This window comes from Pavona decussata, unplaced genomic scaffold (assembly GCF_977016875.1).
Source record: "Pavona decussata unplaced genomic scaffold, jaPavDecu1.1 SCAFFOLD_87, whole genome shotgun sequence".
In the NCBI taxonomy this organism is placed as follows: domain Eukaryota; kingdom Metazoa; phylum Cnidaria; class Anthozoa; order Scleractinia; family Agariciidae; genus Pavona; species Pavona decussata.
Window position 1 is genome coordinate 5,389,817 of NW_028145504.1, and position 16,184 is coordinate 5,406,000.

The following is a 16,184-nucleotide window of genomic DNA, read 5'->3' on the forward strand; positions in this document are numbered from 1 at the left end:
TACTATGCATTGTTTATTATGCTCTGCAAAGCCTTGCTTGAAAATGAAAGCTACTCAGCAAATAGAACCGTTTCCTGTACTGCATATGGTAAACTGATATGCTCTTGGGGTTTGCAGACGAAATCCTGAGGCGCGTGCATCACTTAAATGAGAGCCTGACTGCTGAAGTAATTTTCTGTGGTAATGTTTGTTTTGAGGGTTGTCAAGGCTGATCTAGTAATCGGCTAATGTACAATGTAACCATTCAAATGAAGTCGTTGATTGTATTTTTTTCCGAGTGCAAATTTTAGAACAGTTGCCTAATTTCGACAGCAAAAATCCCTACCAATGGGGATCACAAAAGACTGCCTTTCTTTTTTTTAATTTTTTAATGTCTTTTAAATGTCTGCCTTTATTATGTTGCAGCTATGCTAGCTTGCACCGAAAAAACCCCTTTTTCGTCGTTAAAATATATATGTATATATGCTGGCTTGATTTTTGTTAGCAAGACCACCGAGTTTACGTGTACCGCCTGTATTTGCCATCCTCATGGTGTTTAAATTCAACAGGTGTTTACATTCAAAGAGGACCTCTTTTTATCATGAGAAAGGAAAATTTAACAGCGTCATTTAGCGTCCTTTAATTATTCAACTTTCACCTACAAAATGGTTGAAAGGGCAGAAGAACGTATTGTAGGAAGATTAAGGTTTCTCTTTCATCAAGATGGAAAATCCCCAGCTAGGCTTGCGTGCTGGCGATCCAAATAAATTAAATAGGAAGATTTTATCATGCAACAGTCTTCGTAGTTACGTAAAATTAACAAAATGGCTAATTATCATACGTTTTAAATTATTCAGACTAAAAGGTTGATAAACAGTTGTTTATAAACAATTTGGTTGTGTTGGACTTTCCTTGAATCTAAAAAATCTTTGAATGAATAGAAAAAGGTGTGTTGGCAAGAGCCAATCAGGTCTTAGCTCGCTCTAAAATATGCGAGGAATGACGTGTTGAATAAATTATTCTGCAATCGACCAAACACGACTAAAGAGGTGCAGAGAAATTTGCCATGGATCAGGCACCAAATTCATCGATTGTGGTCGCTAGATGTCACAAATTCTTCGTTTGACGTAAGAAGCCCCAACGAAAAAAATGCCTCGCAAGATTAAGTATGATTTGAAGACCTTTGCTACAAAGAAAACATTCCTAGAATTCTATCCCCGTGTTTGGTAATAGGACGACGCGAGTTTCGAATTCTTCTTGAGGCAGCGGGTGACGAGAGGAAATGTCATCAACCCCCCTCTAGGGAGAAATAGCGCAAGTCTTTTGTGGGCGCGCCGAGCATAGTTGTGTCATTCCTTAAATTCTTTGTTGGCCTCCGTTTTCAGTAAAGTAAGGGGCAAGTTTGCTATTCCAGGTGATTTTCCGAAGGACGAGGCAACAGACATCCGTTTCATCGTTTTGAGATTTGTGCGAAGCTAGGTAGGTTTCACGCGCACGTACAAGCCTTGATTTCATGTCGCCGATTTTACACAGTCAAATGTTCCATCGGCCCGTTGAATCGTTCGAATTTTTCTCATTTTTCCAGAGTTGTGCTTCCGGAACGACTGATCAAGGCAACACTAAGAAGCCTACTCCGTGACTATAAACAGAAGTAGGAGATTCCCTCCTGTTAGGATCTAATTTTTAGGCTTGCTCCCCACAAAAACCGCCAACATTTCGGACCACGAGGACCTCGAAATGGCCAACTCGGTCGACGAGGGCAGCGCAACAAAAAGCCCCGTCGACATGGCGAATGATGCTGAAGGTGTTTGGTCGCCAGATATCGAGCAGTCGTTTCAGGAGGCTCTCGCCATTTACCCGCCCTGTGGCCGGAGAAAAATTATTCTCTCAGATGAAGGAAAAATGTACGGTAGGTGATACGTGCTTGTCAGATTTTGACTAATTATTACAAAACTTGAAATTTTCCAACGCTCGTTTAATTTGAAGATTGCTCGACCCGGAAACCTGAATAGTTGTTACCAGCCAGTCTTTGAATAAGACATGAACTATGAAGACATTTCCATGAAGAGAAACAGCTGGCCTTAAGAATAGAGAGAAAGTTGAACACGCTTACTGCTTTTATCCTCGTAGATGGCATGCAAAGAACAGTCGATTTCATTTGTTTGTGTTAACCTGAACAACACTGATCTCTCGTTGTAATCACATTGCTGGCATTCAACCTTCGTGCCAGCTGTATTGCCAGAGTTCATGAAAATGTTGGCATACTTTAAGGCTTCTTGTCGGATTTCGGTCAGCAATTGAGAAATCAGCCCGAATCGGCGCTGAGATGTCACGACTGGCATAACCCAGTTACGCCGTGAATGAATGCGACTCGTGTTCAATTGTTCGAAATATGTCGGCTATGCGTCTTGCAGTTTTACATTAACCCTTCTACCGCAGGTTGAACATAGCGGTTATAGGCCGCCAATTTTTCCTAATTTGTGTGGTGGTGAAAAACCCCAACTTATCAATTTTTCAGTGCAGTGTGCGAGGCAGAAATCGTATTACGAATGATCATGCATTGATCGAGTCAACGAATTCAATTCCTCTTCGTTAGCTTTCGTGGCTTGAAGCATGCGTTTTCCGATATCTCTTAATTCAAAGTTACGTAAATTATTTTGCTCGTGTATGTTTATATTTATTGAGTTTTAATTCTTAAAATGGAAGTGAAACGAGGACATTATCTTCAGGCCCAATGTTTGGAACTTTTGTTTCTCCGAGGAACAAAGAGCTTGTATATCTGATTAATATGCCACATGGGAGTTTATCCCTGGTATTGGACAAAAAGTTTTGAATCGAATATAATTTTAAAATATGCTAATGCATAATATATTTTTGTAAAAAAATACCCAACTTATATGTGATCTGCCAGATCTATATTTACCAACCTTGAATGGATATTACCATTGGCTGAAACTGTTAGACCAAACAACTTATAAAAGCCCTAGTAAAAATCAATTTCCACATCCCTGCAGTACTAATTTTGTTTTATAAATAGATTGATATGATTAATTCGTTTTTTACAGATGGTTCTATATTGTGCCTTTTTCACCCAAAGCTGTTAAAAGTGTATCCCCTAATTCAAGGCTTTCTACTAAGTATACATGTAGCTTATAAAATTATTTAGATTGCATTTTCATTTTTTCATTTTTTTTGGTGGGACCTGACATGTACTGAAACCTTGAAACAGAAAGCCCTAGCCTTTAGTGCCCTTCAACATCAGGGTCATGCTGTATTTACAGCTGTGCATCGATCATGTGGGTTTTTCAAAGAGAGAGAAAAAGTCCCACAAGAGATTCTTTGCTCTAGCTGTCAAAAAATATCAATTGAAAGTAAAAGTTCTAGATAACTGTTGATTATGCAACACTGATATCCTACTAAATTTATCCATGTTACATAATTTTGAAATCAAGAACCTAGCCAAATGGCAGGTAGGACAAATTTTTTAAAATTATTTTGCATGTAAGACTGATTGTCAGATGACTATTTGTATCCGTTTTCACAAAAAAATAATTTATAATGTCAACAGTAATTTTTTAATATAAAACGTGAAGATCATGACTTGATTTATTTTGTACCATAATTTTTTAAGTAAAGCTTCCAAAGGAAGACTTGATTCAGGCTGCGTCAACTATAGTCTTGTTTTTAACCTTTTTACAACCCAGGTCGCAATGAGTTGATTGCTCGATACATCAAACTCAGAACTGGGAAAACAAGAACAAGAAAACAGGTATTTTAAAACAAAGATAATTAGTATGCATCAAGAGTGATTTTCATTGTGTCATATCTGATTGTAGCTTTGTGTAGTTTATAATTTAGTTTGAGTCTGTACAAGGTGTTTTATAACAGTTATATTAATATTGATATGTGAATAGCTGTAATTCTTTAGTCTCAGCTGTGGCTCATACATGTATGACTACATGTAAAGAAAGGAAAAAGAAAATACCTACCCATATACCATTTTAGTCTTTTTATTATTTTATACCAGCAAAGCAAAGGTAACAGTATAGTCGAGTTCAAATCAGTTGTCTTGCGTAGTTAGCACATGTGGTCAAAACAAAGGGGAATGTTTTGGTTGAAATGGTTTATTGAGAGTAACAAATCTCACCTCATCAGTCGATGTTATGGGTGTAAGGATTCGTCATGCATACCATGTACCAAAGATCGATATATATATCTTATTTCTCCTAAGAAATGCATCATCAGATATCAAATGTTCAAAGGATTTACAACGGAGACCAAACTCAGCAAAGAAACGATATGTCTCTGAATAGTTTGGCTGATAACAGGATAGAGTTTAGACTGCAACGTTGTTAAAGATTATTGTAATTATTTAAGATAAATTGGTGTGGAAAAATAGCAGTAGGTAGCTTGTCAAAATAACGTGAAACCCAAAATTTTGCAAAGGACGTCCTTTATAATATTAATAAATTATTGCACAGCCACATCCTAAATTTTGTTTCTATTACAAGGGGGCCTTGTTTAAAATAGGATGCATGTGAATCGTGTAAGATTCTTTGAAACCATTTCGGAGTTCACCAAACTCTTGAACTTAAGTTCTTCTTCAAATTTAATAAAAAAAATTACTATCAGTACCATGATTTTACACCACCAATAACTACTCTTAAATCTAAAGTGAGAAGTCCAAACACGTTCAAGTATGCTCTAAAATCTGTGAAGGGGCCCACTGCACCCTTTCAAGCCATTCTCTAGAATAAACCATGGAAAGCTTTCTAAAAGCTACTTCAAGGTAAGATAATTAAAAATTGGGTTTTCTGTTTTGTTTAGGTTTCCAGTCACATTCAAGTCTTAGCAAGGAAAAAAGCAAGAGAGATTCAGGGCAAACTTAAGGTTGGTTGATTTGTTTGTCTGTTAGGTTTCAAGTCACATACAAGTGTTAGCCAAGAGAAAACCCAGAGAAGTACATGCAAAAATTAAGGTTTGTGTCCTAAAATTATATTTACACTAGTGCTTGTCTCTCAGCTACTTATTGTAGTCCTGTTTTAAAACGATAATGTCTTACCAACTTAAATCAAATAAAGCTGTTTCTCCTAGTTCATTCATTTTCACAGTTTGAGTATTTACCCCTTATTAACTCAAGATAAACTTTCGTTAAATCAAACTACGCACAGGACTCTCTTGAAATCAGCCCTACTGAATTTGGACATTTCCTGTTTAAATATTTGTCTATGAATTATTTGTTAAAAAAACTTAATTTTGTTTCTCAAGATGGTTTAACTTTAAGGCACAAATTACATGTAGTGACCAACATGAAAATTCTCCTTACATTATCAAGTACTTAATCAAACATAAAAGACATGAGAATAAAGGAATTGATCACCAAAGATAGGATTCCTAATTAGTAGCCTGAGAAATGAATGGAAAATAGTAACAAGATTATGCATGTTGAAATCAGGGCCCAGTTGTTCGACAGCTGATCAACGTTAATCCATGACTAAACCTTAACCTAGGATTTTTATCTCGCTCATTAATTGTTTTAAAGGTAAACCGCGAGAGACAAAAATCTTTTTGAAGAATCATTTTTTATTAGTAATTACACTCGAATCACAGTTCACATTAACCCAGGATTAGCTTAATTGGGCTATGAGCAACTGGCTCCTGGGGTTAAAGGGTTGTTGTCTTAATATACTGTTAACTAATTGAATCCCCTTTAACATTTTATTTCTCTCATACTGTTGAATGCAAATCCTCATGACACAATAATAATGCAACAGAGCATCCTTACTATGGAATTGAAAAATTATGCATAAAATATATACATTTGAACTTTGAATGAAAGAATGAATAAAGAAGAGACCATCGAAACTGTGAAAAGATAGCCTAAAAAACATTCAGGCATGAATAGGATTAAAGCCCATGACCTCTGGGATACTGGTGCAGTGCTCTCCATTTGAGCTATCAAGCCAACTGGGAGCTGGTCATCTTAAGAATTCATGATATACCTGTAGAGGTGAAGTATGTGGGATGGAAGTAAAATGTGTGAAATACATACATTTGAACTGCAGATAACAGAATGTTTAAAACGAGTGACCATCTCAGTTATATGCATGCAACTTAAGCAGCTGCAAAAAAAAAAAAAAACACTGGCTTGAATGGGCCAAAACTATGGTTGTCCAGTTACCCAAGTTATCCTCTGGTTTCCTTTTCTAATCCTTAGCTTTTTATGGCTTTTGAAAATAGTGATGAGCCTCTTGCAAACCCTTGCTACAAGTACGTGTGTCATAGATGGTAAATCTGAGCCTTTCTAATTGCATTTATTACTTAGGATCAGGCAGCTCGCGATAAAGCACTACAGACCATGGCATCAATGTCTTCAGCTCAAATTGTATCTGCGTCTGTTCTCCACAACAAAGCTTTAGCTGCTGCAGGAATACCTGGCTCATTTAACAATGAAAACCAGGGCTACCAGGTATGCTGTTAATTCTGTCATATTTCTGTATATTATGGCAAAAGAGCTGTATCATTCTTCCGTAACTGTTGACATCTTATGGTGGAACCGGGTTAATATGAACACCCAAGGGACAGGTGATATTGTTTGTATTATCCGTGTACGCGTATTAAGGGGGCTCTCAGAATAAATGCCATGGACATGTGCTATTGATGCAAATACTAATTTAAGCATACAATTCAAAAGCAACAGAACAGTATTTAATGTCTTAACTGTAACTGAACTTAGTTCAAACTGAAGAAACCTTATGCTCATTCAAGTCTCACTCTAAAATTAATATTCTCTCAGTGCTTCAAACACCACTGACGATTAACGTATGGTAGACATTATTATTATTATTATTATTATCATTATCATTATCATTATCATTATCATTATCATTATCATTATCATTATCATTATTATTATTATTATTATTATTATTATTATTATTATTATTATTATTATTATTATTATTAGAATAATGTGTGACTTTGCTCTGCACTGGCATTTTCAGTTTGTAGTTCAGACAGACAGACTGGATATTAGGCAATTTATACAGTGCACGGATGAGAGCATGTCACTCAGGTCACAGAGAGTGGCTGGTGTCCGTATTAAGCAGGCTTATATGAGAGAAAATATGTGAGATTTTCGGCGGGCAAATACAACTGCTTTATTAAGCAGGTGTCCGTAAAGCGGGGTTTCACTGTACTTCTCCTGTCCTGATTTCTATATGAGCAAGCAATCAAGTCGTGAGGGAGAAGGAAAACGTAATGGGTCAGCACCGAAAACTGTTTGTCTTGGAGCCAAATCAAATTCCCCCAGCCAGTACTTACATGTAACTTAAGAAATGGATGGAGAGATACACCTGTATAATTATGTTGATGCTGGAGCTTAAAGGATTAAAGCAGTTGCAAAATAGATTTCTTTTGTGATAAAATTCCCAGCAGACATTCAATGTGAACATTTCTGGTTAATATCTGTCCTTTGTTATAATCTGTTAAAAGACAAACTGAGATCTTAATAGGCCTTATCACGGTTTTTGAGGCCATTTTGACAAGTAGGCAAACACGTCTTGAAATAACGCTGTTTGTATGGAAATCCAATGTCAAATAATTTTCATAAAACATCTCTTCTGAAAAATTCATGAATCGGAAACTATTTCAAGACTTGTTTGCCTACTCATCAAAATGGCGTCGAAAACTGTGATAAGACCTACAGTGTATTCAACTTGTGTTCTTCGCCCTCATTATAATAATTTATTATTGTATAAAATGATGACTACTAACCAAACAATAGTGGCAAGCTTGAAGTGAACTGTCTTTCCCTATATGCATTCTGTCCCTCATACTCCCTCCATATGGCTAGAAAATTTAATGTAATTATTTTTGTTGAGTCATCTACAGACCCAGTGGAGAAAATATGATAATCGGTATTTTGTTTTTTAACATTATCTTCCATTAGCAACAGTACTGGCCATCCGGAGCAGCCCAGCAAGTACCAGGCGGCTATAATAATGCTTCACAGTCCCCATATGGCAGTCCTGCAGTCCAAGCCACTGTTCCTGGAAGTGTTGTGTCAACAGCATCAGTTGCGAGCCCCACTGGACCTGCCGTCAGTAGCCCTGAGGACATGGTAAGCCCACCCACCTCCCCCAACTAATCTGGTCTCATATCAGTTGTAATTCAGTGCAGGTGCACTTGGTAGATACATGTATATGAGTGTTGATTCTTTTGTATTATTTTGTCTTCAGAGAAGTGCTTCATATAGCACTGGTACAGTGTCCTCCACGCCACCAACCTTTGCAGCTCACGGTAGTTCATCATGGCCTCCACGACCAGCTGTTCAAGAACATCAACTGGTAAGTGCGCCAATACACAAGGAAATTGCCCTAAAGAGGTAGTCTATGTGATGTTTTACTAGACTGACTAGCTAGGGGATTAGTGTTTATCTAGAGCATTGGTTAATGGACTTATCAAGTCAGAAACTTATCTTGTTACTTCATAATAGACTATATTCGTATTCTCGGTATTGAACTTAAAACCAGCTTTCACACCAGAAGCTAAAGCAAGGGAATCATAGTTATTTGCAGTCAATTCACCTCACATGTGACTGGTATTTTTGAAATTTGAACTGAGTTTTGAAATTTACATGTCAGCTTTGAACATCGCCAACAAGATTTCAGAGTTCCCATAGAAATTTCCCTAGTTTATTGATGGCATAAAGCTATGAATTTTTCTTTACATTAACAGCATTAAGTATTTCAAGAATAACAATTGTTTCCCTAGTATTTTGAATCTTTTTTGTTTCTGTTAATGCGTCTTTTTTCAGGAAGATTTCCAGGGAAATGTTCAATATTCCATTCACACGTTGGGCATTACAAAGAGAAATTCAAATTTTCATTTCATTCTCGGAAATACTGGTCACGCATGACATGAATTGACTGTAATATATTCCCCCGCAAGAGCCTCCATTGCAAGCTAGATCCGTTTTCAATACCAAGAATATGAATACGCTTTATGGTCTACTACAAAAAGAACCAAAAAATATCATTGTAATTATTTGATTTGAAGTTTTGTATAGTCATTTTCAGTTAGGGTTGAAGTTTTTCTCGTAAGTTTATATTAAACGGGAAGTTTCATGGGGTTTTTGGTAACTTTTGTTAAAAGTGATGAAATATAAGACCTTCAATCAGCTACAAAATAATTCTAGAATTATGAGAGGAATGAAATCAACTCAATTCCTGAAAGCAACAACTTGTGATCTGTTCTAGTGTGTTTGGAGACGAAAATGCTAGAACTTGAAAAACATTAATTAGTGTAACATTTTTCAAGTTTCAATCCATACCGACCTCTTCTGTCTCTGGCCAGAGGCACTAATCAACAGTTTTATTGCACTGGGGTGATAAATTTATAACAAATTTGACAATTATCTCTTTGTTTCTGCTGACAGACAAACATTTTTGGGTTTTGAAATGACAGTAAATTTGCATGATACTTCCCCTTTAACCAACATATCTCTTGTCATAGGTATCATATACTTACATGTACATGTATGCGTAGTCAATTATTGCTCATGTCAACTTAGATCGTTTTGAAATATTGCATTCCCAAATGGGTATAAAAACAACAGCAATTAATATTCAATTCAGATCCCACGATAAGGGAAGCAGAGTCACTGACTGCTTTTAAACTTGGACTGTCAAAAGCCATTTTATGATCCTTTTAGTTCTACTTTTAACTTCTGTAAATATATTTTTTCATTTCTTGTTTCTATGATTAGGTTTTTATTTGTTCTTGGTAATTTTCTAGAGGACCCTTCTGTAAACCACTTTTGTGATGTCGGCATCCTCATTAGAGATTACCCTCATCAATTTCATACAATCATTTTCAATGTAAACAATACAATGTTGTCATTAATTTTATTTAATTTGAAAAACACATTTTAATGGTTCAGGATAAAGAAATTTGACTCGATGAAATAAAGTTATGGATTGTAATACAATGTTAATCAGATTAGGGATAAATGCACTATTTATTTTTGTTGTGACTATTATAACATCAGCTGTGTTTTGATTGCAGCCGCTGCGATTAGTTGAGTTCTCCGCATTCCTTGAGCAACAAAGAATGGATCCCGAGTCTGTAAGGAGATTCTTCTTGATTTTCTTTTTTATTTCTAATTCAACCAGGTCAAGTAGACAAAAAATAAAATAAATAAAACTAAAAATAGAAGTAAAACAACCAGGAAAAATCCCTGTAGCTAAAACATTGTACAACAGTGAGTCTGGAAGGGTTGTAGCCAGAATTAATAATAATAATTATTTTGATAATAGAGTGTCCAAGAGGGGTATCTCTAGCTGTCACCATAGAAGTTAATATTTGATTTTATTTGTCTTGCATTTTATTTATTGAAAAATGCTTTGATATTTTACCCTTTCCCACCCAAGAGTGTCATATGTCACAAGACGCAATTATGAGCTCAGTATTTGGTCAACTTGTGTGAAATTTGCACAACCAAAAGATCTTGGAAAGATCTACAAAGTGAAGGCATAAAATCATGCCCCCCTCCTATACAAGACTTGATTTACCACCCCTCAAACATATGGAATTTTTTTTTCTTTGTACGATAAGGGTCCAGTTGATATCTTACAACAAGCAATGCACTGATAGCTGTACATTGAGTTATAGTTTAGGGGGACACCCAATATGTACAATGAATAGGAAAATTTTCAATGTTTTTCTTCTTTCATTTTGGATTTTTCTCACTCTAATATGTGACCTCCTCCATCTCTGTTCCCTTGGGAAGGAAAGGGTTAAAAAAATGAGAGTCCATTGAAGGTCATTACAGGACTGTGGTTTAGCAGTGCCTGTGGGACTCAGATTACTGGCTTTTGTCTTTGGGCGACAAGAAGAAACTTTTTGCATAAATTTTAATTGCTGGGAGCATATGCATGGCAGTCATCTATTTCAAACATGTAGTTGGGATTGGACTCCCTATCATTTTTCTAAGAGCACAACCGTGCATTTCTTGTTTGAGTAACAGCAGAAAAAGTAAACGTTGGCAGCTGCTAATGATAGCCAAGATCGTCATTATAATTATCAAAAGTTGTTTGAACAACAAAATAATAATTTTTCTTTTTCACTTTTTCAGTATCACAAACACTTGTTTATTCACTTGGGTCCAAACACTGATCTTGGTGACCCCCATCTTGAGGTATGTGATCTTCCAGGACTGTTGAAACGATTCTGTATACCTAAATGGTCATTTTTGCTCACAAAAGTGTCTGTCCTTGCCAGAGTGTCAAAAATAAAACAGACACCAGAGACTCTTTTTTGTGTGTGTCCTTTAAGTACTGTAGGTGTTCAAAGTGACTTTTTCTTCAACATTTTGCACTAGAGATTACTGTAGTATTAAAGAAAATTTTTGTAATATTTTTGTATTCACAGGCAGTTGATATTCGCCAAATTTACGACAAGTTTCCAGAAAAGAAGGGCGGCCTCAAGGAACTGTACGACAAAGGACCCCAGCCCGTGTTTTTCTTAGTAAAATTCTGGGTAAGCTACATCATTTGTTAACATATAATAGGGTCATGAAGAGTTGGCAAATTATTTGCCTTTCGTTTACAGTTGATTTACGATAACTTTACTGTGCAAAAAAGTGTGCATGTTTTTCAAAACTGTAACCAGTAAAAAGTTGTGAATTTTGCATACAAAAATTGTGTACAAACCCTGTTCTTAATTAACATGTTGCACAAGGACAAGTAAATATTGGCTTTTTGACACACTCAATTATGTAAGCGACTTGTTTGCAGTAATTTCCGGTGTAAACCTAAATGATACCTCTGTACATCGTTCAGTGTAAAGCCAGGGGCAGTGGGAAAAACCCCTGATCTCAACAGAATAGGGACATTGACTATCTCAATGATTTTTTTTGAAAGTCTGCTCTCTGGTCAAATCAGGTCACATATCCTAACTTCTGGTTATTTATTTTCATTTCAAATGTATACTGGATCTACACGAGTTGTACAATGTAAATATGACTGCCCAAGCATGGCAATGGAAAAATAAACCAAATGCCTCACATCAGCCATGCTCTCCCTCAGCCCCTCAGGCTTTTATGGAGGTGCATTGTGAAATATATTTGCTTGTCCAAGGTGCCATGTATTGGATTTTGTATTGTGTTAATGCAACAACAGTTTTTCACCTGAAATTTACATGTGCTGTTTCTGAACATAATTAATTTTACAAGTTACACCCTGGAGAGTAAAATGTCTTGTTTCCTGACTTCTAGGCTGATCTGAACACAAACATTCATGATGAGGCAGGAGCATTCTATGGTGTGTCAAGCACGTAAGTTGTCAGTCTTGCATCTTCAGTTACTGAAGTTTGTGGTGTGTAGTTTCAGGAGATATCACTACGGTGTGGTTCTGAACCTCCAAACTTTTAATTACTCCTGACAGTGACTCCTGAACTTGTGCACAAATCCGTGGTTAATCGTCTGTTTTTAGGCTGGTTTATTAATTATTTATGTGTTATTCAATTGTCACATCCAGGTACGAGTCAAATGAAAATATGACAATTACGTGTTCCACAAAAGTTTGTTCCTTTGGAAAGCAAGTAGTTGAGAAAGTGGAGGTAAGCAGAATTTTACAGCTACACATGTGTACCTACTAGTGTCAATTTTGTATGTTTGAGCTTTTAAACTGACATGCCGTGGCACTGACTGAAAGCATGCAATCAGTTTGAATGTTAAATTACTTTGACTAATTATTTCCTCTTTGTTGCAGACTGAGTTTGGCCACTATGAGAACAGTCGATTCGTCTACCGAATCCACAGATCTCCAATGTGCGAGTATATGATCAATTTTGTTCACAAGTTAAAACAGCTGCCTGAAAAATACATGATGAACAGCGTACTGGAAAACTTCACCATACTGCAGGTAAATGGCGTCATCTTGGAATGTGTTGAACTTTTCTTGTGAAAAGTGAGTACAGGAAGTTTCCCTAGTACTTCTGCCACTGCTAATAAATGAGAGCCAGTGCATTTTTTTGAGAAACCTAGCTAACAAAGCAACTCTGCAGTAGATTACATGCAGCATTCCATCCAGGTAAAGGGACAACACAGGTGGCCAGGACTTTGGTACATGTATGTACTTCTGGTTTCATTCACATGAAGTGACTGAAGTGACTAGGTGTGCCACTAGCCCCCTCCCCTCTCTCTCTCTCTTCCCCCCCCCCCCTCCCCCCCTCTCAAGAAGTTTTTGTAGGTGTACAAAGTATATACTTGAGTGGAGATACACTCAATTGAAGAAACCTTTTTTCTGTTGTCAGGTAAAAGGTATAAGCCGTGAATGATAAGACCCAACAGCTTTCTGGGAAGTGATTGACCTTTTGGGTTTATTTGCATTTATTTATTCTTTAATTCTTGCAGACAAAGGGAATAAAGACAAAACATGCACATGCTTAATTAATCACCCCATAATTCCATCAGGTTGCATGGTTTACGATTCACACTTTGGACTAGACGTTTTTTCAATTATTGAGTGTATATCTAGCCAGTGTGAAGGAAAAATTATTATCTCAAGGGGATGTTACCTTGCTTGGCTGGGACTTAATCACATTTTTTCACAGTTTTCCTGAAATGTTTATTTTCAGGTGGTGTCAAACAGGGAAACCCAGGAGACATTGCTGTGTCTGGCTTATGTATTCGAAGTATCAACCAGTGAACATGGTGCACAGCATCATATTTACCGATTAGTAAAAGACTAAAGATAGTGATGAGCAACTAGAACTCCTAACTTGTATATCTTATTGCTTGTCAAGAGTTACTGTTATTGTTCTCAGGTTAATACTGTAGTAGCTATTAATTAATTTGAGGTACATTTGTAACTTGTGAAGTCGCAGTGCTTAACACTAACAGCAAGCATGATTTTGCAAAGCATTTTTTTTTAGCTTGTGATAAAAAGCAATATACAGATTAATATTATGTCATTTAGTTCTTAAACAGAGAGGATGTTTCTGATGTATTCAATTAGAATGCAAACATGCATGTAAAACTATGTCCCTGTGGCCTCCATCTTGTAAAAATCATTCCTTCTACTTTGCAGCTGATTTCATGTACAATTGGCAAACATTTGTAAGGTCTCATTCTTTCTCTCATTCGGTCTGGCTAACTTATACCTGCACGCCACACATAAGATGGCTATACATTGTATTTCATAGAATCTAGGATCCTCAATTGTTGTTAAATAGTATATATATGTACGCTGTTGTAGCACATTGCTATACAATTTTATATGCCTTCTGCAATGTACTGGTAGTTGTTGTAAAAAACTGTTACTGCTAGTAGACAGGGCAGACCGTCAATGGTAAGCTGTTTTGTAGTTAGTATTTTTCAAATAAAGATTTTTACGCATCATTTTAACACTTTAAGCCCAAACAGTAACGAGCATCTAACTTCTCCTGACAATGAAGAGATTTAGAATTGCGTTTACGGCAAGTGTGGGATTCACGTTTGTTTTCTTGAAAAAATGAGTGCATACAGCTGTAGATGAAAATTTTAATAGTACAAAATACACTGTAATTCTAGCCTTTCATGCAAAACTACTCAATTTTATTGAGAAACTGAAAACAGCAAATGAAAGATAAACATGGTCACGTGATCATCTCTGCCGTTTACCGTAAACGTAATATTATTCTAAATCTCTCTAACATCAGTACTTGATCAAAATACAAACATACAGGTCGATGCCTTGATGTTTAAAGAAATTCTCCCAACTGGCAGCACAAGAAATCTGTGGAGAACAGTGGGGAGAGTCTGTATGTTGATAATGGGCCTTATGGGGTTAACAGAGACAGTGCAGCCTAACTGTACTGAAGATATCCTGCTTCGACATGTGGAGCTTAATTAAGTATACGTGGGCAGGGGAGGGTAACATGGACTGTCTATTTGTTATACTGCAGTTATTTGCCTTTTAAAAGCACTACAACCATAGCTTTCTTTATGGACTATTCCTAAAAGTAATACATTAGTTGCCTTGCTGTGACTTATAGACACGTTCAATCCAAGTTATTATAAAATTAATTCTTATGAAACAAGTAGGCTGGCTGATCCGAGATACAAGCAGAAGCAAAAGTACAAGGATATTCACACGTGAAGGTGTAGCTCCTGTTTATATTTTATTGTCTCTGTTGTCTGAACCAAAATTGTTTGCCAGTGTTCATGCTAGTGCTTGTGTTTGCCAATTCTAAAACTGTGGGTGACTTAAAGGAGCATTGTCACGGGAGTTCTGCAGTCAAGAAAACATCAAGTGCTTGCTAGATAGAACTAAGTGTAACCATCTTCCATCATGGCCATCTGTAGCCAAAGAGGATCAAGTCTAGTTTCTGTGCACTGGTAGAGTAATTCTTACCATTGAAAGTGACACTAGAAATAAGAGATGTTGCCCCTTAAACAACATGAACACAAATGGAAGCACAAGAAAAAGGAGAGATTTCCTTTCCTTGTGTGAACAGGACATTCTGAGTTTGGGAAACTTGAGCCTTGCTTGTTCTGCCAGTAACTAACTTAGAACTTGAATTAGGGAGAAAAGTAATAAGACTAGTTTTGGACAAGAATTTTGTGCCATGTAAATAAGAAACAGCAAAGTGGAATATTTCTTACCTTGCTGTACCAAACTATTGTCTGGTTGATGAAGTCTTACTAAAGAAAGTGAAAATGGTTATTACTTTACTTTAACATACTCACACAAGTGCAACAACTATTTTTGATCTTAGAGAAAAAGGTATTTTGGTGTCACTTTTGAAGTAACCTTTTTGCTGCTAGTTGACAACTTCTTACCAAGAAACTGAAATATTTCCCTTAACGCAAATTTATAAATCAGATGTCTGTACCTTTTACTTAGTTACTTCAAAAGAGAGGCACCATATTTTTGTACTGTGGTGAAATAGCAAGTCTTCATGAATGGGAATGCGCTTTTCAAAATATTATAAAAAAAAGTTAGTACATGTAGTTTAGGATGGTTTTTACCAATTATATCAATAATTTTGTTATTGTCAACAAAGTAGTGTAACATACGAACTATACATTATAAATATATATTGGACATTAAAGATTTCTTTCAGTAAGTATTGAGTTAGAATCGTGAAAATGGTTGAACATCTGTCTTACGCTGGAGGGTGCAGAATTTTAGGTTGGGGTATGTTCATTCAATTGACTT

The 16,184-nt window shown here is 36.3% G+C and overlaps 1 protein-coding gene across 4 annotated transcripts; it reads left to right on the top strand.

The window, feature by feature from the left end:
* The first annotated feature begins 969 nt into the window (after positions 1 to 969).
* On the top strand, positions 970 to 16,092 carry LOC146474992 (transcriptional enhancer factor TEF-1-like). Of its 4 annotated transcripts, XM_085116762.1 has the most exons (15): positions 970 to 1,458; positions 1,565 to 1,888; positions 3,684 to 3,748; positions 4,807 to 4,842; positions 4,895 to 4,957; positions 6,305 to 6,448; positions 7,931 to 8,101; positions 8,220 to 8,327; positions 10,048 to 10,107; positions 11,117 to 11,179; positions 11,413 to 11,520; positions 12,257 to 12,315; positions 12,519 to 12,600; positions 12,753 to 12,905; positions 13,621 to 16,092. In XM_085116762.1, exons 2-15 carry the CDS (start codon positions 1,717 to 1,719, stop codon positions 13,732 to 13,734), a joined length of 1,398 nt encoding a protein of 465 aa, XP_084972888.1. In that variant the 5' UTR covers positions 970 to 1,458; positions 1,565 to 1,716; the 3' UTR covers positions 13,735 to 16,092. The 4 variants fall into 4 exon arrangements, with proteins under 4 accessions (XP_084972888.1, XP_084972887.1, XP_084972885.1 ...); XM_085116761.1 differs by lacking the exon at positions 4,807 to 4,842 and having other exon boundaries at positions 988 to 1,458; XM_085116759.1 differs by lacking the exon at positions 4,895 to 4,957 and having other exon boundaries at positions 1,033 to 1,458; positions 4,807 to 4,869.
* The last annotated feature ends 92 nt before the right edge of the window (positions 16,093 to 16,184 follow it).